The sequence below is a fragment of the Giraffa tippelskirchi genome, chromosome 11 (assembly GCF_054371585.1).
Source record: "Giraffa tippelskirchi isolate mGirTip1 chromosome 11, T2T-mGirTip1v1.2.pri, whole genome shotgun sequence".
NCBI lineage: Eukaryota > Metazoa > Chordata > Mammalia > Artiodactyla > Giraffidae > Giraffa > Giraffa tippelskirchi.
The window spans coordinates 126,788,970-126,812,539 of NC_137285.1; the positions used below are offsets into that span (position 1 = coordinate 126,788,970).

A 23,570-nucleotide genomic window follows, 5' to 3' on the forward strand; every position below is an offset into this window, starting at 1 on the left:
CCTGGTGCTTCTCTCCCTTCCTGGGTGGGGTGGCAACTGAAAGCGTGGCCCATCTGCCCAGAATAGACTTGTCTTTGGGTGGTGCTGATGCTGTTTTGGTTTGATTACCTAGGCCCCCTGCAAAATCATGTAGAGAGGGATACTGTCAGCAAGTAGCAGAGTGAAAACAACAAGGTTGGCAAAAATGTGCAGCTTTATCCCATTACGGTGAGTTTTGACAACATATTAACTGAAAACCTAGATTAAGGCCAACAGGTTTTGCTCTGTTTTGTTCTTGAGAACTAAAAACAGTAATTTACTAGTCTACTTGCCTGGTTCTATATGTGCCCCAGTGAGCACCCCTAATTATGAAATCACTCTTGGCATCAACACCGATAGCCAAGCAAGGGAGTCTGGTGGGTGCATAGATGAGAAGAAACCTTGTGGTTGCCTTTTCTCAAGAAGAAGAGTCTTTGCTTAGACCACAGGGATAAGCCCGCATCAGAAAAAAATCTGAGAAGAGAGGGAGCAGGGAGCTGGCTTAAGGGTTTGTGGCCATGGATACAGGTAGAAGGAACCCTAGATCCTTTCTTCTTTTGCAGGGCACTTTTCATGTCTTTAATTTGAAAATGTAATAGAGTATGTCCGGTATATACGTGGCTGTCTTCCTCCTCTATGTGTCTTTCTGCTATAAGATTGGAAGCTCCTCAGAGGCAGGGTCTGCTCTGTTACATCTGTTTCCTCTCCCCAGGGCCTGGCCTGGCACATGTAGTAGCTATTTGTTGGATGAGTATAGTTTCAAGTCTAACCTCCGCTCCTGCCTGGTAGCTACCTTCTTTGTGAGCAATTTCTCTGTGTGTTTCCTCATCTGAAGAACACACGTCAGATGGACCTTATGTTCATACCTCCCTCTGTCTCTGGACCCGGTTTGTTCATACAGCTGTATTGAAGCTGATAGCTTCAGCCAAGCATGATGTCTGGAACTGTGATCAGTACTCCAGGGGTGGCTTCACCAGTCCAGGATATAAAATGACCATCATTTCCAGAGTCTGGATACTCTATTTCCATTAACTAATTATTATTTATTATTTCAGATTTAGAGTAATAATGTACACCCTGCTTTCTTGACAGGGTTTTTGTGAGGACCAAGTAAAATGATGTATATGAAATTACTTCAGAAACTGTAATGCTTTGTATAGCCAAACAGTGATTATTATTGCTGGCCCAAATGTATCTTCCTGAAAAAACTTAAGTTTGAAGGAAGATGAAGACCGAGTATTACAAAATGTGTGCAACTACCATTATATAGGAGAGGTCATTTCCCAAGTTAATTTTTCATGAAACACACACACACATCTCCTTGGTCCTCTCTCTGCCAGTTGTCTAACACAAGGCGATTAGCATTTGGGTAGTGCAAAAGCTATTGACCATTGAGTTATGAGTCATGGATTTTAGTCCAGCCTTGCCCCTGCCTCGCTGAGGTTATCACGGGCAAGTCTTGGAAGTTCTCTGCCAAATGACAATATGTGTTTTATGAAGGTAAAATAAGACTTGAATATTAGAAACAAGAATATTGGTATCCCTACAGACATATGAATTTGATCACATCCTCATATATTTTTCTTACCAGATCCAATCCCTCCAATTGCCTCGACTCCTCCCCATATGACATGGCCTATACCCTCCACCCTACCCTGGACACTCCCCTCTGCATATATTTTAGTATGTCTTGTATCCTTCTTAAAGGAAGTTCCCAATGCTGAACTCGTAATACTTTGTTGTATCTTGCATTTGGACACTACAGTTACTACTAAGATTTGAGTATTATCAGTTTGTATTTTCTCAAACTTGAACATATTATTTACTGTCTCTTGATCCAGAAGGTTTAAGCTAAGTTCTGAAGTTGAAAGTAACTTCTCGTTTTTCTTTGTCTTCTAGTGACAGACATCACACCTCCAGTGCAATCCCTGTTCCAAAGAGACAAAGCTCCATATTTGGGGGTGCAGATGTAGGCTTCTCTGGGGGGATCCCTTCACCAGACAGATACCGGAAACGGGCCAGCTCAGAGAATGAGAGACTCCAGTACAAAAACCTTCCCCCCAGTTACAACTCTGCATTAGTCCAGCCTGTGACCCCTGTGCCCTCCACGGGAGAATCTGACAGAAAGACAGCGTCTCTGTCTTCCTCCTTGGACACCTCCTTGGACCTCTCCAAAGAAAACAAGAAAAAAGGGGTAGATCTGGGCAACAGCTTAAATGGAGGCCACATGAGTGTGAACACTAGCCAGGAGCAGGGACAGGCCCTCTCGAGGCCTCCGGCCACAGTCAACGGCACCCTTCTGCCTGGTGAGCAGGCCAGCTCGTCTGGCACCCAGCTTCCCGGGGGCTTCCACCCAGTGTCGGAAGCCGAGCTCTGCTGCACCGTGGAGCGAGCAGAAGAGATCATCGGAATGGAAGCCACAGGCTTCACCTCAGGCGATCAGCTGGAAGCATTTAACTGCATCCCTGTGGACAGTGCCGTGGCAGTGGAGTGTGATGAACAAGTTCTGGGAGAATTTGAAGAGTTCTCCCGAAGGATCTATGCACTGAACGAAAACGTATCCAGTTTCCGCAGGCCACGCAGGAGTTCTGATAAGTGAAGCGAGCGGACAGATGGTAGGACCAGGATGGAGTCACTGCTTGAAATGAGGATAAAGCTTCACTGGTTACCCTTTGTAGTAATTATGACACAAAATGAATATTAATGGAGGATATTCCTCAGAAAAATAGACTTTGTGAATCAAGGAGGGACTCAGGATCATTGTGTATCAATGGCCAGACAAAGTTAGATTTTGCTTGCAAGATTTTGCTTTTCAGGCCTGACAATTATTTTAAGGCAAAAGTCATTCTCTAGCTTGAGTCACCTTATAGGCATTTGTCTGCTTTTTTATTTACACTTATATGTTATCCTCAGAGGGAAGATGATAATATATAAATAATATAATGAACTCGCCTTTAGATTCTCATAGCATTTGCCCTCACCATAGTTTATGAAACTTTTGGGAAAATTGAATATTCAGGAAAGGTCTCCACCATTGACTGAAGGATCTTTGGCCGTCCATTAGGTTGATGAGTAAGAAGCACAATGGTCTCCTATACAAAGGCCCATCAGCCTCTGCCCCCAGGCTCCACAGTCAACCCAGCTGTTATGCCATTGGCGCAGTAGATGCCTTGTGCCTCCTGACCACAGAGGACATCACATTCTCTGGTTCTTTAATGCAGTTGCCATGACCTCCCACCTCTTTCAGTCAGCCATACCCTTGATGCAGCCCTCAGATTATATGAAAAACCTCACCTCTGGAGGATCCCAGGGGACCCTCAAGGACCCTCCCCCGCAAGGTTACTATAGTCAGATGGCATCAAGTTCCCTCTGGGGGCCAAAGTTTTTATGTGGGCAGATGCTGTTGTCAAAAACTGGGTGTGCTTTCTGGCAATGCACTCACCGTGTAGAAATCCCTATATGTAAATCCCATGTTAATTTATTAAATTTCAATTGGAAAGGAGGCATTGTGTATGATGAAATATACGTAGGGAGTCAGGCTGTCCAGTGTGCAAACTGCAAGGCAGTTGATGTAGTTGGATTTAGAGACTAGATGAGGAATAGAATACTATTGGTATGTGTGCAATTGCATAAATATTAAATTATGTTTTTGAAGTCCATTTTCATTCCTGGAGCTCAGATTTCATTTGCTATTGCTGTATACTTTATATACCCAAGGACATCGCCTCAGGGTTGCAAGCTCTTCAAGGAGATTTTATGCTTATATCCATGTATTATATAGAAGAATAAAAATTGAGTTTACTTCACTCGACCTGATTTTTTTCCCCAGCTTTGAAATTCCTCTGGAACCTACATCTCCATATGTTACATCATGACAGGACTAGCCTGAGCAAAACCTGTGGCTGTATCTAAGCTAATGTTGTTGACTTCATTTGAGTTTACATATTGTATATAGCAACACACCACCACAGGTGTACTCTGCAATAGCTCATTCGTGCTACATAACAGCTTAACTCATAGGTTTCATAATCATTGTCATACTTCATCCAAGCATTCCTGGGCTCAATTTTAATATATAGCTACATTGTTAAATGGAATAGTTCATGTTGTTATTTTTTCATGTAAAGAACTCACAAAATCATTGCATGACAGACAGACCCAACCTGCAAGCAATTAAAAGCTTTAACTTGATCTGAAGAAGTCCATCTTATTTCTCATAAAGAGGTGGAACTACTCCAAACCTGGAGCAGAAGCCATCTGTAGAGTCATGGCTTCTTTGACAGTGTACTGTCATTCATTTTAGAGTCAGTAAGGGTGGAGCTAGACATGGTCTTAGATGTACATCCGACTGGGCTGTGGGTCCTCCAGTGAAGCAACATCTACCTCCCAAGCCCAAAAGAAAGACTTTGAAGGACTGTGTTAGTATTGAACAATGAAAGGTGAATCACATGTGATTTGTGGTTCCTCAGATATGGGAGAGACCTTTAAACTCCATGCCAAACTCAAAGACAAGGTACATTCGATTTAGGTCATGCAGCCTGGCTCCTGGCACCACCAAGCAGAGGGACCACATACAGGAGCACCCATGTTTTACAGTGTTCATCTCAGGTTCCACAAAACCAAGTAGAGCCTGGAGCTCTGGGACTTTGTCAGTCAGTCGCCCATTTATGGACTCCCTGATTCTGGGGTTCAACAGCTTTTCACTCCCATAGCATGGAACCCCACCATTGAATGTGATCAGGTAGCCCAGAACTGATGGATAGTTACCTGCACATTTTCCTGATCCACACTGTGTCCAATGATGTTATGCCTCGAAACACCACTTGTAGGTTTGGGTTTGTTTAGATTTTGGGTTTTCATTGAGTTTGTTTGATGTCTGCAGTTTCTGCCATACTTGGATATATGTAAATCCTACAGCATTACATTCTCCAGGAATAACTCTCTGACATTTCCCAAAGCTTCAGAATTCATTTTGCCTCTGTTTAAAGTGACCAAGGCCAAAATATGGGATGAAGTTATTATCTCCTACTAATCTTTGTAATTAATTATTCTTGTAAACCAATTTAAAAAATTGCTTGGAGAATATAAGTTGAAATGAAAACTCAGTCCTGTCCATTTCTGAACTGCTAAGGGCCCTTTCAGTTTTCCTGTAGCCGAGACACTCTTAACAGCCAGCAAATGTTATCAGATGAATATTTGCTTGTGTTTTCTCTCTCTACTTCCCCTTACCCACTTCAAAAATTCCAGAGATTTTTTCCCCCCAGAATATTAGTTTTGGAAGATTGTATCCAGCTATATTTTTTTAGCAGTTCTAATGGTGCCCATTTATCCTGACCTAACTGGTTATTTAAATAATTTTTTAAACCACCACCAATAATAAATGGCATGTGAAACTGATCTGTTGGTAATTGGAAGAAAAGTCAGCATCTGTATTTATAAAATAAAATTGATTAGTATTTATTTTGAGAGTAAAAGTGTATGTTATTTCCCTGTGATGTTTGAGTCCTGTCTTCTTCATTGTTTTGAATTTCATACTGAAGCGGAGTTAACTATGAAAACCTCATTCTTTAACAGTCTGCCAGCCATTCCACATTTACTGAGCTAGCCCCCTTCCACTTTGAAAGGGACTGGGCTAAACAAGTTTATATGAAAATTAATCAACCTTGACCCCTGCCACAGTCTCCAGTTGGGAGTGGGGGAAGGGAGTGTAGCATAGGTACATGAACAATTAAGTATAATTCAGTGCGATAAATTCTATGATGGAGAGATGTCTAGCCATGCTACAGAATTCACAGGAAGTTATTCTAACTCAAGGATTAAGAAAGGGTCATGAAGTTAATACAGATGAAAGATGTGTGAGACTTCACATTACAGACGGAGGGAACAGCATGGGCAAAGGCCCAGAGGCAGGGCAGGGCCGCATGCATATTTGCAAAACTGCAAGGAGTTTGCTGTGCTTGGGCCTTGAATGGATGTGAGGAAAGGTAAGAGGAGAAATTGAATTCAGGCCCATGGGGGAAGGACTTAGGATAAAAGGTGAAGAGATTTGGATGCATGTAATGGACGACTGACCAGTAACCTTTCCAGTCTTTAAAACAGAAGAGTAACTTGTTTAGATGTGAATTATAACTAGCAGCCAAGTTGAAGCTGGACTCGAGTGATACTCTTCTTAATCTTCTGTACCATTTTGTTCAGGGAAAAAAAAAAAACTGTGTCTGAAAAAGAAGTTCATCCTTGTGTTCCTAATGGTTTCGGGATAAGTACTGAATAATGAGCTGGATTTTAACTATGTGGTACAAAGGGCAGCCAGCGTCTATTCTTTAGAAGCTAGATTCTGAATGCCCCAACTCAGCCACTTTGACCTTACGACCCTGGTCAAGTCACTGAACTAAGGACTCATTTCTTAATCTGCAAAGAATAAAGAGAACTCTGCCCTTGCCATTATGTTTGTATAGGACCTACACCATCAGTGTTGGTTCCTTTTTGTCCTGTGGGAGACCACCACCTAGTGATAGGATATCTGAGACTTGTAATCACCATTTTCTGTTCTAGCCCTTGAGCCTGGCCACTTCTCTGAATCTGGCTCCTAATCTGTCAGGTTGGATGATACCTCACACCAGTCAGAATGGCCATCATCAAAAAGTCTACAAATAATAAATGCTAGAGAGGGGTGGAGAAAGAGAACCCTGCTACACCGTTGGTGGGGAGGTAAATTGATAGAGCCACTATGGAGAACAGTATGGAGGTTCCTTAAAAAACTAAAAACAGAGTTATAATATAATCCACCAATCCCACTCCTGGACATTTATCTGAGAAAGTCATAATTCAAAAAGATTCATGCACCCAGATGTTCATAGCAGCTCTATATACAATAGCCAAGACACACGGACACAACCTAAATGTCCATCGACAAGATGTGGTGTGTATATGAATATTACTCAGTCATGAAAAATGGCATTTGCAGCAACATGGATGGACCTAGAGATTATCATACTAAGTGAAGTAAGTTAGAAAAAGACAAGTATCATATGATATCACATATGTAGAATCTAAAAAAAAAGACACAAATAAACTTATCTGTGTCAGAGTTCCAGATGGAGAAAACAGTTATCACGGTGTATAGGAGTCGGGAGGGATAAATTGGGAGATTGGGATTGACATACACTACTTCGTGACCCCATGGACTGTAGCCTGCCAGGCTCCTCTGTCCATGGGATTTACCAGGCAAGAATACTGGAGTAGGTTACCATTTCCTTCTCCAGGGGATCTTCCTGACAAAGGGATCGAACCCATGTCTCCTGTCTTCTGTATTGCAGGCAGATTCTCTACCCACTGAGCCATCAGGAAAGCCCATATTAATAAGGACCTATAGTATAGTACAGGGGACTCTACTCAATAACTCTGTAATGGCCCATCTGGGAAAATAAAGAATGGATGTATGTATAACTGATTCACTTTGCTGTGCACCTGAAACTAATACAACATTGTAAATCAACTACACTCCAATAAAAAAAATTTTTTTTTAAGTAGGGATGATACCCACACCTCTCCCCAACCCGCAACCCGGTACTTGATAGAGTGTAAGAAGTGATCAGTATTTTTATGAAACACTTGATCTTTACAAAGCACCATGCACACAGGGAGGAATTAGTCATTCAACAAGGATTTCTTGAAACATATACATCAGGCTTTGAAATGGAGATCTCCATTCTGTACACATCGAGAATGTATCCGGGCTGAAACTGCTCTTTTGAAAAACTAAGCTCTAAACAAATGTCAAGAGTTCCAAGGTGTTTTGGTGGGTGGCATGGATACAGTGTTGAGATATGGTCTATAAACCTAATTAGCTTAATTTTCATGGTTTTTTAACACCTGGCAGATGAGTTTATTTAGGCCACCTTATTCATACATATTCTGTCTTCATAGCTTCTGGCTGCTTCACTGGACCCTGAACCGGTGCCCAGAGCTCTTAATTTCACTCAAAGCAGATAGAGGCTTTCTTTTTTTTTTCCCCTCTTAGCATATCTAATTATAGTTTTGTAGGTAGACAGCTCAGCCTTGTGGATTTTAAATGAATAAAAAAATACATGTCTATAAAATAATTCCACACTTTCTTAGAGACTGGCAATGTCAGCAATCCAGAAAAAGTGGTCATGAATCTAGATAAAAAAGTCAGTTGAAGAAATATTAATAGTTTTAGTCAACCAAGCCCAGAACTACAAGGGGGAGAGTGGCAGGCTCTTATCCTTTTGGTTTTGTACAGAACACAAGTCTAATGAACTTCTTTCTCTTTAGTCCCCATTAAAGTACAAGCAAACCACTCCAGTATTCTTGCTGTGAGAACCCCGTGAAAGTATAAAAAGGCAAAAAGATAGGACAGTGAAAGATGAGCCCCCTAGGTGGGGAGGTGTCCAGTATGCCACTGGGGAAAAGCGGAGGGCAATTATTAATAGCTCCAGCAAGAATGAAGTGGCTGGGCTAAAGTAGAAATGACGCCCAGTTGTGGAGGCGTCTGGCGGTGAAAGTAATACCTGGTGCTGTAAAGAACAATATTGCATAGGAACCTGGGATGTTAGGTCCATGAATCAAGGTAAATTGGACGTAGTCAAGCAGGAAATGGCAAGAGTAAACAACATCTTAGGAATCAGTGAACTAAAATGGACGGGAATGGGCGAATTTAATTCATAATGGCCATTATATCTACTACTGTGGGCAAGAATCCCATAGAAGAAATGGAGTAGCCCTCATAGTCAACAAAAGAGTCCAAAATGCAGTACTTGAGTTCAGTCTCAAAAACAATAGAATAATCTCGGTTTGTTTCCAAGGCAAACCATTCAACATCACAGTAATCCAAGTCTATGCCCCCACCACTGATGCCGAAGAAGCTGAAGATGACCAGTTCTATGAAGACCTACAAGACCTTCTAGAACTAACACCAAAAAAAAGATGTCCTTTTCATTACAGGGGATTAGAATACCAAAGCAGGAAGTCAAGAAGTACCTGGAGAAACAGGCAAGTTTGATCTTGAAGTACAAAATGAAGCAGGGAAAAGGCTAACAGAATTTTGCTAAGAGAAAACACCGGTCATAGCAAACACCCTTTTCCAACAACATGAGATCACTCTATACATGGACATCACCAGATGGTCAATAGCAAAATCAGATTGATTATATTCTTTGCAGTCAAAGATAGAAAAGTTCTATACGGTCAGCAAAAACAAGACCTGGAGCTGACTATGGCTCAGATCATCAGCTCCTTATAGCAAAATTCAGGCTTAAACTAAAGAAAGTGGGGAAGACCACCAGGCCATTTTCAGGGATGACCTAAATCAAATCCCTTATGATTATACAATGGAGGTGATGAACAAATTCAAGGGATTAGATCTAGTAAACAGTGCCTGAAGAACTATGGGCAGAGGTTCATAACACTGTACAGGAAGCAATGACCAAAACCATCCCAAAGAAAAATGGGACTTCCTTGGTGGTCTAGTGGTTGGGCTTCCATGCTCCCAATGCAGGGGGTCCAGGTTCATTTCCTAGTCAGGGAATTAGATCCCGTATGCCGCAACTAAAGATCCCGCAGGCTGTAACTAAGACCCGGGGCAGCAAAATAAAAAATAAATAAATATTTAGAAAAAGAAAAATGCAAGAAGGCAAAGTGGTTATCTGAGGAAGCTTTACAAATAACTGAGGAAAGAAGAGTAGCAAAAAGCAAGGGAGAAAAGGAAAGATATACCCAACTGAATGCAGAGTTCCAGTGAATAGCAAGGAGAGATAAGAAGGCCTTCTTCAATGAACAATGCAAAGAAATAGAAAAAAACAATAGAATGGGAAAGACTAGAGATCTCTCTGAGAAAAGTGAATATATCAAAGAAACATTTCATGCAAGGATGGACATGATAAAAGAAAGGATCTAACAGAGGCAGAAGAGATTAAGAAGAAGTGGCAAGAATATAAAGAAGAACTGTACAAAAAAGGTCTCAATGACCGGGATAACCACAAAGGTGTGGTCACTCACCTAGAGCCAGACATCTTGGAGTATAAAGTGAGGTGGGCCTTAGGAAGCATTACTACCAATAAAGCTAGTGGAGGTGACAGAATAGCAGCCAACCTAGTTCAAATCATAAAAGATGATGCTGTTCAAGTGCTGCACTCAATATGTCAACAAATTTGGAAAACCCAGCAGTGGCCACAGGACTGGAAAAGGTCAGTTTTCATCCCAATTCCCAAGAAGGGCAGTGCTAAAGAATGTTCAAACTATCAGACAATCGCACTCTCTTCCCATGCTAGTAAGGTTATGCTCAAAATCCTTCAAGCTAGGCATTAGCAGTACTTGAATTGAGAACTCCCAGATGTATAATCTGGGTTTAGAAAAGGCAGAGGAACCAGAAATCAATTCAAATTGCCAACATTCGTTGGATCAAAGAGAAAGCAAGGGAATTCCAGAAAAATATCTACTTCTGTTTTATTAACTACACTAAAGCCTTTGGCTATGTGGATCACAACGAACTGTGGAAAATTCTTAAAGAGAAGGGAATACCAGACCAGCTTACCTGTCTCCTGAGAAACCTGTATGTGGGTCAAGAAGCAACAGTTAGAACCTTACATGGAACAACGGACTGGTTCAAAATTGGGAAAGGAGTTCATCAGGGCTATATATCGTCACCCTGTTTGACTTATATGCAGAGTATATCATGCAAAGTGCCAGGCAGAATGAGTTACAAGTTGGAATCAAGATTGCTGGGAGAAATATCAACAATCTTAGATATGCAGATGATACCACTTTAATGGCAGAAAGTGAAGAGGAACTAAAGAGCCTCTTGAAGAGGGTGAAAGAGGAGAGTGAAAAAGCTGGCTTAAATTTCAACATTCAAAAAACTAAGATCATGGCATCCGGTCCCATCACTTCATGGCAAATAGAAGGGGAAAGAGTGGAAGCAGTGACAGATTTTCTCTTCTCGGGCCCCAAAATCACTACAGATGGTGACCAAAGTCATGATTTTAGAAAATGCTTGCTCTTTGGAAAGAAAGCTATGACAAACCTAGACAGCATATTAAAAAGAAAAGACATCATTTTGCTGAAAAAGATCTGTATAGTCAAAGCTATGGTCTTTCCAGGAGTCACATATGAATGTGAGAGTTGGACCATAAAGAAGGCTGAGCACCGAAGAATTGATGCTTTTGAATTGTGGTGCTGGAGAAGACTCTTGAGATTTCCCTTGGACTGCAAGGAGATCAAACCAGTCAATCCTAAAGGAAATCAACCCTAAATACTCACTGAAAGGACTGATGCTGAAGCTGAAGCTCCAATACTTTGGCCCCCTGATGTAAACAGCTGACTCACTGGAAAAGACACTGATGCTGGGAAAGATTGAAGGCAAAAGGAGAAGAGGACGGCAGAGGATGAGATGGTTGGATGGCATCATCAACTCAAAGCACATGAGTTTGAGCAAACTCCGAGAGATGGTGAAGGACAGGGAGGACTGTGCTGCAGTCCATGGGGTCACAAAATCAGACACAGCTTAGTGACTGAACAAGAACAAAGTACCAGCACCAAATTAGAAAGGAATCAAGGTTGAAATAATGATCCAAAGAAATAATGGATAACCAGACTGCAGGAAGCAGATACAAACAGGCAGGAAGGAAGCAGCCTGGGCACCTTGAGTGAGAAGCCCTCGGCCCCACAGGACAGCCAGTCAGGAACTCAGATCCCAGCCCAGCTGCTCACTGGCTGTGTGACCCAGGCAAGGTGCTTTACTTAGCGCACGTGCTCCTCTGAAAGTGAAGTCAGCCCCTTACTCAGGTTTTCCCATGGGCCTGGTCATAGACTCTTTTTGTCACAGAAGCAAACTAACATTCATTCTTCAAAATGTTGGGAAGGATTGAGGGCAACAGGAGAAGCGGGTGGCACAGGATGAGAAGGTTAGATAGCATCACAGACTCAATGGACATGAATTTGAACAAACTCTGGGAGATAATGATGGACAGGGAAGCCTGGCGTGCTGCAGTCCCTGGGGTGGCAAAGAGTAGGACACGACTTAGTGACTGAACAACAATAACTGGCTGGCTGCCCAGGGGGTGGCCATGGCTGGGGTTGCCACCTGGATTGTAATCACCTCCTCCCTGACTCCCTTCAGTCACCTTCTTGCCCTGCAACCCATTCTCCACACTGCAAGCCCAGTGACCTGCCCTACACACAGCTCTAACCTTCTAGGAACTGCTAAATAAAGGGAAAAAATCAAATACTTACTCACTAGTTAATCAAATCACTGATGAGGGGAAGTTTCTCTTATCAGAAATACTCCAAGTAAAATAAGATTCAAGAGGGATAATAGAATTAGACCATCAATACTTTGCAATTCTAATGAATCTAATGTATCTAAGATAAGTATCACAAAAAGAGAAAACTAGACATTTTATGTTGCCTAATGAAAGGACACAACACCCATGAAGAATTCTGGACAAAAGTTCGACCCTAAGTATGATCAAAACTTTATCTGTGGTGTCAAATACAGTAGACACTGGCCATTTACGGCTAGTTAGTTGAAAAGTGGCTCATTCAAATTGAGATGTGCTAAGAGTAAGAAACACACTGAATTTCAGCAATTTAGTACAAAAAATATAATGTAAATTTATATTAAGAATTTTTTATTGGATCCATGTTGGAGTGATCATATTTTAGATATATTAAGTAAAATATATTATAATTAATTTCATTTTTCTTTTACTTAACATGTGACTACTATAAAATTTTAAACTGCATATGTGACTTGCATTTGTGGCTCATGATATATCACTATTGGTCAGAATAGCTCTGGATCTAACTACTAGCTTACAGGAAAATCAGAGGGCAAGTGAGCATGTTAACACCTGGAAGATGCAATCAGCAAAATCTGGACAGTGGAAAACTCTATAGGACAAAGCACTTGGTTTCCTCGGTAAGTATATTGCAAGAAAAAAAAAAAAAAAACCGAAGGAGGGGAAAACCTCTTAAAAAGAGACACAACGGGCATCTCAGTCTCATTATAGACCTTCTTTAGTTCCTATAAAATAAACAGTCTGAAAATAAACTAAGGAAAAATCAAAATGTAAACACTAAGTATTTGATTGTATTAAGGATTTTTTTTTTTTGGTCTGATAATAGTAAAAAAAACCAAAAAACAGTTTTTTGAAAAGTTTGTTTCTCTTAGAGATGCATACTGAAACATTTACAGATGAAATGCATTTTTCCAGGACTAGGGAGAGGTATGTAGTGGAATACCAATTGGAGTACCGATGAAACAAGATTGTCCGTGGGTGATGAGTGATGGGCAACTGGGGGTCTGTGACTCACTCTGGCGCCTCTAACCCACACCCTGTCCTACAGCCAGGTGGATGCTTGTCATTCCCAGAACGCCCCTGAATGCCTCAGGCCCATAGCCCATAGAGTGTCTTACCTAACCCACAGCACAACGGCAAGCCACTGTTCCTCCTGTAAGCCAGAGTTCAGCCATTTTCCTTTGCTCTGAAGTCTTTCCCATCATCTTCCCAGTCTCCACCCCCACCTCCACCCTGAAAGAGGGAGGCCTCCCTCCTTTGGGGTCCTCCCCACCACCCGTGTATGCTCCCACAGCCACTCTTTCATTTTCTCAAGTGTCTGTTTCCCTGTTTGCCACCTTCGGCAGGCTGTGAGCGTGTTGAAAGGCACAACTAGTGCTCGGGAAAGTCTGCTAGATCAATGTGCTGAATGCCCATTTTATAGATGAAGCAGTTGAGGCCCAGAGAAGTCAGTGTTATAGCCAAGTTCCTAGAGCTAAAATGTGACAAGAGCTAGGACTTGAAACCAGAACCTGTGAGTCCTTTCTCTACATCCCATCTGAGCTGCAGGCCACAGTTCCATGAGGCATTCATTCATTTAGCATTGATTAGGCGCCCCCTATTGGTCAGCACTGGCTGAACAAATCATGGGGCAAGGCTGTGAAAGAAACCCACAGGCGACCGATGGTGAGAGTCTGACATGGGGAAGCCTGGGAGCTCAGGCAAGCCTCCTTGGGGAAGTGAGATTTAAACAGATTTGAAGCTACAGAGAGGCCATTCCTGGCCAAGAGCACAGTATATGAAAAGCTTTGAAGTTGATACGTGCATGGCACATGTGGAGGGCTTGCAGGTGACCAGTAGGGCCAGAGCAGAGAGTGACAAGCCATGAGGCTGGACAGTGGCAAACTAGATCCATAGACAACACCTCCAACCCTACCAGGCTTGTTCTCTTTCAATTATATTTTGCATTGTCGTGTTGATGATCTTTAACAAAAAATAGTCTAAGTACATCCTGACACCTCTGGCCTGGCCCCCTTAGGACTCAGCTTCAGTGCTGGCCCCAGCATTTGTGTGCACCAACCCACTGGTACAAGTAATTCTACTGTGGGGGGCAGTTTTTAATGTATGTTAACAGCCCAGATGTACAGAAATGTAGTTTTATTTTCCCATAACAGTCTTTCAGCCAAGCTCATGAATGCTCTTTTCAGCTAATGGCAGAAGACTTTTGATCTTGCCATTTCAAGGCAACTTGATCATTTCTGGATAAAACACATATTTTCTTTGGGTTAAGTGTTCAAATCCCCAGATCCTCCCTCACCTATCCTTCACCTATATGGCTCCAGGGCTTCTGACAAGCCTCTCTGACCTATCCACAGTCAGGGTGGATGCTGGCTGCTGGCCTCTGTTGGTTCTAATCTCCGGGTCCTCATACCTATGTCATCCTTCCGTCTCCTCAGACCCTCTCAGCCCTGCTCGGCTCCCGTGGGGACTCAGGCCAACTGGCCCACCTCCTCTCACCACCCTGTGAGGCTGCTCTCAGGGCTTCCAGCCTGGACTTCTCCCCTCTGCTAGTTGGCTGCCTGGCACCCTGAGGAGCACGGAGCTCCTATGAAAGCTTGCCTCAGTCTACCTAGAAGACCATGAGCAGTTGGGTCCGTTGTATGTGACTGACCCAAACCTATCTCCTGTTTAGAGCCCAGATGGGGGTGGGGACAGGGGAGGAAGGGCCCCCTCAGGCTCCACCCATCTTTTGCGATCTAGCTGTACCGCTTCCAAATAACCCCCTGCAGCTCTACCCTTTTTTTTCAGAGGTGGGAAAACACCCCTTCATCACCACTTGCATGCAGTCTCCTCTCCGCCATGGCAATTGTTTTTTTTTTAATGGCTGTACATTCAAAGTTCCCCAGGCTCTGTCTAGTCAGACAAAATTTTTCTTGCTCCTCAAAGCCTGACCTTGCAGTGAAAGCCTGGTTTTTGAGACATTCAGCCCTTCAATTCCCTTTCTTGTTCTGGAGTCTATCCACTCTGCCCTGGAGGCGGTAAATCCCTCTATTCTCTCATAGTTCTCTTGCTGAGCAAGCTGGCACACTCCACCCTTCCTCCACAGCCTTCCTTCTTGGTGAATGAATGAACATAAGGCACTACAGGAACAGCAAAGTCCAAACCTAACACAGCCAGCTGCTACCTGGGTCCACTGGTCCTTCAGGAACATCCACAGCTGAGGTTCTGCTCCAAGCGGTCAGGAGGAGTTGGCCCTGACGTGCGCACCTGCGTCAAAGGTGTTCCTGTGCAAGGCTCTCACTGAGCACCAGGCTGCAGGTTTAAACTACAAAGGGAGGCAATAGAACGTTTTGCTTATGTATTTGTTTCCCTTGAACAAGGACTAGTAGTTGAGAGCTAGAGCTAGATTAAAGGTAGAGGTTGACATTCTTAAAAAATCATCAGTGTTGCAACTACTGAAGCTCATGTGCCTACAGCCTCTGCTTTGCAGCAAGAGACGTCACCACAAGAGAAGCCCAAGCACTGCAAGAAGAGTAGCCTCTGCTCACTGCAACTAGAGAAACCCCACATGAAACAAAGACCCAATGCAACCAAAAATAAGTAAATAATAATGAAAATTATCAGTTGGCCCATCCACAACCCCATCACCCTGCCTGGATCAATGCAAAGAAAAATGTCTGAGTCCAACACCAAAATAAAACTGGTTATTTCACGGAGGAGGGACTTAGGGTCAATTTTTATTTACTTTTTTAAACTTAAAAAAAATGATCAGTGATGTTCATAAAAATAAGCAATTCATTACTTTAAAAAATTGCTGAAAGTTGGAACAAGAAGATGCGCTTAGTGTTTATTTATTCCGTTTTACAACAATATTTAGTGAGCACTTAGTATATGCTGGGAGCTGCACCACGGGGATAGCAGTAAGCACAGTGCCTGCTCCCAACTGCACGGGGCATAGTGGGAGAGGCAGGCAGCAGAGAACACACACACGAATGAGAAAATGCCACAGTGATGGGCACAGCACAGCAAATACAATACTCAAAAGTATTAGCAAGATCTTGATCTGCACACCCATGTACATGGCACGTTCTCAACAGCCAAAGGTATAAACAACCCAAGTGTCTAGCAGCAGATGGATGGAAACACAAAATGTGGTCTATGCACCCAACAGAACATCATTCAGCCTTAAAAAAAGGAAGGAAATACTGTCACATGCTACCCACAGATGAACCTAGAGGACATAATGTTAAATGAAATAAGCCAATCACTGAACAACAAATACTGTATGATTCCATCACAGGAGGGTCCTTAGAGGAGTCAAATTCATAGAGACAGAAAGAAGAATGGTGGTTACCAGGGGCTGGAGGACAGGGGGATGGGGGGGTTACTGTTTAATGGATACAAAGTTTCAGTTTTGCAAGATGAAGAGTTCTGGAGATTGAACAACAGTGTGAATGTACTTAATACTACTGAACTGTACACTCAGGAATGGTTAAGATGGTATATTTCATGCTATGTGTATTTCACTACAATTAAGAAAAAACACCAGTGCCCAGGTGTGATCAGTGCTGCTGACATGGACAGAGACTGGACAGGAAATGATGAGGGCAGGGACCTCAGGGAGGAGGGTAACTGAGGGGTGCAGGTGAGAGAGCTGGTGAGGGCAGAGTGGTCTAAGCGGAAGTGTCTGGGGATGATCCAGACGGACTGAGAGTTAGAGTGACCTGGAGAGCAGGGGTGGGCAGACCATGCCATGCAGGTCCCCCAACAGGTCATGGCAAGACATGTACCCAAAGGCAAGGGAAGGTTCTGGAGGGCTTAGTCACAGAAACATTTATGAAGATCACTCTTCTTGCCAGATGGATGGGTTAGGAGGCAAGAATGGGGCCAGGAAGGCACTTAGGAGGTACCCACGGGAGCCCAGACTAGGGGGAAGGGGGTGCCCTGCACTCAGATAGTGGCAGCGTGATGGAGAAGACAAATTTGGAGAGATGTGGGTGATGGAATGAAAAGGACCAGCTGGTGGACTGGCCATGGCGAATGATCCTCAAGTTCCCTCTAGAATCTATTAAAACCTGACTTCTGCAGCCTCCATGATTTCAGAATTCTTCAGTGTGTGATCTTGTTTGATTCTTGTACATCCATGGGTGGGCATAGTGGATTAAGAAACAGGATTCAGAGGGCTAAGGGACAGGGGTTTTTCTCAGGTCTCCCAGTGTCTGATGCCCCAGCCCAGCCACCAAAGCTATCTCAGGGTGAACACGGCACCATTCCCTGACCCCACACCCTAACAGGTAAGAAGCTGCTCCTTTTATCTCTTTCTCCTACATGTAACAAGCAGCATCATAGCCAAACACTCAAAGGTTGTGCTCTGAGTCATACAAATTATCTCTATAGCTTTTGCATTATCTGTTACCTTCCTACTTTTTATCAGAGCAAGAAAGTAGGTTGGTTTGCCCTCTTCTGCTTGCCACAGAGCTATGGTATTTAGAATTTTGTGTTTTTCCAGGAAGATATAAATAAATAGATATTTCTTATTTTTAAATTTCTGGTTGCTCATTAATTCTTATAAAAATCTTCTCATTCCCCGAATTAGAGCTCCAACCTTTTACACAGTAACCCTATTCTTCTTCCTCAAGTTCTCAAAAAGACCGGCAGTGGCTTAGCAGTGAGCTACTGTGATTTTTTTTTTTTTTTTAAAGAGTATGTTTTAGCATATCTGAGCTCTTAAGACTAGAGAGGTGATTCTGGTCCTGAGTCACAGCAAAACACCTGCAGCGGCCAGGTGGGGAATGCAATGAGCAAAGTGGTTCAGGTATCTTAAGATAAATTCTTTCAACACAGAGGCTCCTGCACATTATGCTCTCCATCATTTTCCCTTAAATATAGGGCCCTCTTGGTCTGTCTTTCACATTTCCATTTTGAGAGAGAGAAGTTTTAGGATGATCCACTTCCTATCTACCTAAAAAAGAATTCAGAATAATGATAGTAAAGATGAGCCAAGATCTCAGAAAAAAGAATGGAGGCACAGACCAAGAAGATAGAAAGAACAGAAAAACAGATGAACAATACAATAACTGGAATGAAAAATACACTATAAGGAATCAATAGGATAAATGAGGCAGAAGAACAGATAAGTGAGCAGAAGACAGAATGATGGAAATCACTGCCGTGGAACAAAGAATGAAAAGAAATGAGGACAGTCTCAGAGACCTCTGAAATAATATTAAATACAACAACATGCACATTATAGGGGTCCTGGAAGTAGAAGAGAGAGAGAAAGGATCTGAGAAAATATCTGAGGAAATAACATCTGAAAACTACCCTAAGATGGGAAAGGAAATAGTCACCCAAGTCCAGGAAGCACAGAGAAACCCAGGCAGGATAAACCCAAGGGGGAATATGCCAAGACATATAGTAACCAAATTGACAAAAATTAAAGATAAAGAAAAAATATTGAAAGCAACAAGGGAAAAGCAACATTTAACATACAAGGGAATCCTCCTTATATATATATATATAGTGTATATATATATATAAGGTATATAAGCTGGCTTTTCAGCAGGAACTCTGCAGGCCAGGGGGAACTGGCAGGAAATATTGAAAGTGATGAAAGGGAGAAACTTCCAACCAAGAATACTTTACCCAGCAAAGCTCTCACCCAGATTTGACAGAGAGAAATAAAAAGCTTCAGAGACAAGCAAAGGCTAAAAGAGTTCAGCACCACTAAGCTAGTTTTACAACAAATGCTAAAGAAACTTCTCAAGGTGGAAAAGGCCACAAATTAGATATAGGAAAATTATGGATGAGAAAGCTCACCAGTAAAAGCAAACATAAAGGTAGGAGATCATCCACACAGAAATATGATATCAAGCCCAGCAAACACAAGGAGAGTACCAATGTAGGATATTGGGAATGCATTTGAAGTTAAAAGACTAGCAAGTTAAAGCAATCCTTTTTATACATATACTGCTATATCAAAACCTCATGGTAACTGCAAAATGAAAATCTACAATAGATTTTGTTGCTGTTCAGTCGCCAAGTCACATCCAACTCTTTGCAACCCCATGAACTGCAGCACACCAGGCTTCCTTGTCCTTCACTATCTCCCAGAGTTTGCTCAAATTCATGTCCACTGAGGTTGATGGCGATGTCATCCAACCATAGACACACACACACAAAAGGAAAAGGAATCCAAACACAGTATTAAAGTTAGTTGTCAAATCACAAGAAAACAAAAGAGGAAGAAAAAAGAGACCTACAACATCAAATCCAAACAAATTAACAAAATGGCAATAAGAACATACATATCAATAATTACCTTAAACATAAATGGAATAAATGCTCCAACCAAAAGGCATAGATTGGCTGAATGGATACAAAAACAAGACCCGTAAATATGCTGTCTACAAGAGACCCACTTCAGATCTAGGGACACATACAGACTGAAAGTGGGGGATGGAGAAAGCTATTCCATAAAGTGGGATTATTTTAGAGAAGATAGCCATTAGGTACACAGGCTAGACAGATGCCCTTGGCCTGACCTTGCATATCCAGTCAATTCTTGTTACTCCGATTTTTTTTGTTCTGGGAAGTCAGCATGATCCCAGCAACAATGGACCACTCCAAAGGGAGGGAATACAGGGTTAAGTCCCTAAGGGCCTCTAGTTACAACATTTCCATCACCCAATCAATCTGTAACCTTGGTTTATGTTTCCTATTGAAACATGCTGCATGTAACACACATTGTGGAAGCATGAACACTGAACTCAGGGCAACAGCACTGTGGCTCGTGCTTGAAGGAAGCTACTATTGTCTGCCAGGCCCATCACGGCCTTCCTGTGATCAGGATCCCAAGACAGAGCCCCAGCATCACTCACGAGGGCCATTGTAAGCAGCTAAGTCATCAACAAAAAAAGCACAAAGATACAAGGACACTGCACTAGACAGACAGCAAAAAGGCTACTTGCTCACAGCAGGAGCTGGACGGGAAGGCAGAGCGTCACCTGGTTCCCCTTCAGCTGGAAGACATGCTCGTCAGGCGAGCCATACATCCCATTGCCCTGTGCACACACACAAACGACCACAAAATTTCCAGGACATTGGTTTCTGGGCTCACAGATACACGTCAGCAAGCAGCAGCATACACCAGTGAAGAGTGAGGGTCAACTGTCCTAAGGTGAACCCGAAGGCCAATGAGGGCTGAGGTTTTTTCCTTCTTTACCTTTTTGAGATACAATTTACAAACCCAAAAATTTACACTTGGTAAGCAGACAGCTTTATGGGGTTTATCTTTCCTTGTTTTTAAACTTTCCCTTCACTGAAATACAAGTTCTAGGAAAGTGGGGATTTCACTCATCTTGATTATCTTCAATCCACTGCCTGAAACAGAGCCTAGACACAGCCGTGCTTGATTAAGTAGGGGAGCCACATGGTGCTGTCACCTGAGCTCCAGCTTCTCATCTGCAGTCATTTACTCTCCTGTGCATGCCCCCCTCCCTCTCTGAGGTCTGTCCCAGTGCTGGGCACATAGTAGGACTCTTAAATACTATTTAATGAGCTAATACTGAAAGCAGCTATAATATTTATTCACCATAGGTGAATGACTAACAAGTACTTTCTGAACGTCATTCTGTGAGACTAGGATCTGGAACTCTGATTAAGGCAAAAAATTCAAGATTCCAGTATTTTTCAATCTCCCCCCACCCCGTGATCACAGCAGCAAAAAATATTCCAAGTCATACATGATTCTTTGTAAGCAGTGGTGCTTGCTCCCACAAAACATGTCTTGGCAATATAACATCCATTTCCGTTTTATTGACAAAGAAGCTAAACTTGGGGCACAGAAAGATCTCCTCCCCAGCAAGGCCTCACAAATTTATAAGTAGAAAAGACAACATCCAACTAGATTTTTTAAAAGATGTGCTCCCAAGTTTAGGAGACACACACGATGGCACATAAAATAGAATGGTGACGTAAAATAGAAACAGGAGGACCAAAAAATACACATTGAAAGCAAGAGAATGTACAAAACCACATTCCAGAAAGTCTGACTCATTGGCTAAAGGTGCCCAGGAATTTGGTGTCTTGAAACCATTGGAAGGAGGAAGGAGTGATCAGCTCTTGGATTCACCTTATTCATTAATTAAGAAAATATAAAGACTGTCCCCCCAAAAACCCTCTACTTTTCCAGCACAGAAACCATTCTCTGTTCTTTAAATGGTCCTCTGGCACCCCAGAGGATGCCCAACCTCTCCCAACTTCAGACCAGGCCCCCTCTGCCAGCACTGGCTGGGTTCATGCAGCCCAGAGGGCTGAGAAACAGAAGCTTATTAAAAATGTCATTCCAATTATTTCCCATCCCTCTAAGATTATTTATAGGAAACGTTATTGAGTTTAATAGCATTTTAAATGCCAGGCTCAGAGGGTGAAAGGTTAAAAGTGAAAACATGTTAATACACTAATGCAAAGGAGACCACTAAATTATGTAGGAAGGGCCACCACACACACACACACACACACACACACACACACACACACACACCTCCACCGAACTTTTAACTCAAACAGGGCATCAAGCACAAAAGCAGTGACATTGAGGGTACTTGTGTAGTCATAACAAAACCAAAGCTATTCCACATGCTGTGATCTATTAGGGGCACATGAATCTGAGCTCTCAGTTGCAACTAGACCAAGGATGTCAGAAAAACAGCTGCCTCCAGCAAAGTGTAGTGGACTTGGACGCCGCTTTTTTTTGGGAGGGAGGGGGTGAGCCTGTGTGACCTCAGGCAAGGTATTTCACCTCTCTGGACCCCAGCCTTCTCATTCATGAACAGCAACAACAATAATGGTGGTGCATGTTATCAAGGGCAAACAAATTTTTTCCCTGAGTAACAGGGCCAGGCACAATTCCAAGTGCTTTACAGAAGTTATCTCATGTAATTCTCACAACAATTCTATGAGGCACACACTCATTTCCATTTTACAAATAAGCATAGAAAGGATCAGGCCAACTGAGGTGGTCAGAATGGATGTTCTCAAAGGTACCTTCAACTTCAAAAGGCTATCACTCCTGGTTCCACTTACTGTCAGCGCCAAAAACACAGCCTTATGCCAAGAGCTTGCTAAGAAGTCTTCCCACAAGTTTAAAATATATCAAGGCTTCTGCCTCTTGTAAAGATGAGGTCCAGGGGTCGTTCACCAGCAAGAAAGCAAGGCCTCTAAAATTAACCTGCCAGCCTCAGACATTGGACACACCACACCTGGGCTTCCCAGTGCCCCAGTCTGCTCTGTCACTGCAAGCCAATATCTGGGCACCAAAGAGAAAAGAGATGTGAGGGCAGTCTCATGGATTTCATTGCAGCTGGTATTTGACCTTCGGTTTGGTTTATGGTTTAATTCTTGGCTATATCCACGCCCTGGTCCTTGGAAAGGGCTGTGTTGGAAGACCAGCCTCCAAGGACAAAAGAGGGGAGGAGGGCCCGTGTTCACAGGCTGCCCTATTCCAAACCACTCTGCCCAATGAACACTGCCTCTCCCACCCTGGGGCTGAAACACAGAGTCCATGCAACCCACCTATAACCCCCATGGCTGACAGAAGGGATGCCCATGCCTTCCTCCTCAGGAGCACAGGTAGAGCCAAGGGACCTGGCCCCCTCTCCCAGCCCAGGTCTCAGGAAGTCAAATGACCTCCACTCAGAATTTCCCAAAATTGATTTTGCATCTTTCTGCTGAGGCACTGGATAGAAAAATTTCAGTCAGATAGAAGAATATTAAAAGTCATGCCCAATTGGTGAGGAAGGGTTTTTTTGTTTTTTAAATAAAAGAATCTTTTAGCCTTTCTGTCCTGGAGAGTTTGCCTCATAAGTCCGGCTGATCTACCCATACTTTTTTATGGCCAGGCTTGATGGACATGGTTTATAGCCTCTGTGTCACTGAATAAAAGGCAGATACAGCTCAGACACAGAAACTTTCCACGCCTGCTGTCTGAAATTCTCCCCCTGGATGAGCAGGCCTGGCAGGGAAGGCCGAAGACCTGCAGCCAAGGGGTTCTGACAGCACCTTCTGTGCAGCTTTTAGCAATGCCTGGAGATTGTTTTCTCATCTGAAAAACTGCCTTGATATAAGAACTAGGCAAAGCTACTCAAACACATAAAACTGATTCTCTACAAGCTTGTGTTCACCATGCTGAGAAGACTCACTATTAACTATAACTGCAGTTTTATGTTGGATTACAAAATGACACTATATATTTAT

General features: G+C 42.8%; 1 protein-coding gene and 1 long non-coding RNA gene across 6 annotated transcripts in view; one reads left to right on the plus strand and one right to left on the minus strand.

Annotated features, from left to right (window-relative positions):
• The window catches only part of UVRAG (UV radiation resistance associated), a 311,614-nt gene extending 306,136 nt beyond the window's left edge, over positions 1–5,478 (plus strand). For all 5 annotated transcript variants that reach the window (XM_081543163.1, XM_081543165.1, XM_081543164.1 and 2 more), the window contains one exon: positions 1,918–5,478. In XM_081543163.1, the coding sequence (XP_081399289.1) occupies positions 1,918–2,617 (700 nt within the window). In that variant the 3' untranslated portion in view covers positions 2,618–5,478. The remainder of the gene's footprint in view (positions 1–1,917) is intronic.
• The window catches only part of LOC145526758 (uncharacterized), a 49,018-nt gene that overhangs the window by 15,828 nt on the left and 9,620 nt on the right, over positions 1–23,570 (minus strand). The window contains exon 4 of the long non-coding RNA XR_014069153.1: positions 2–117. This is a non-coding gene — a long non-coding RNA (uncharacterized LOC145526758). The remainder of the gene's footprint in view (position 1; positions 118–23,570) is intronic.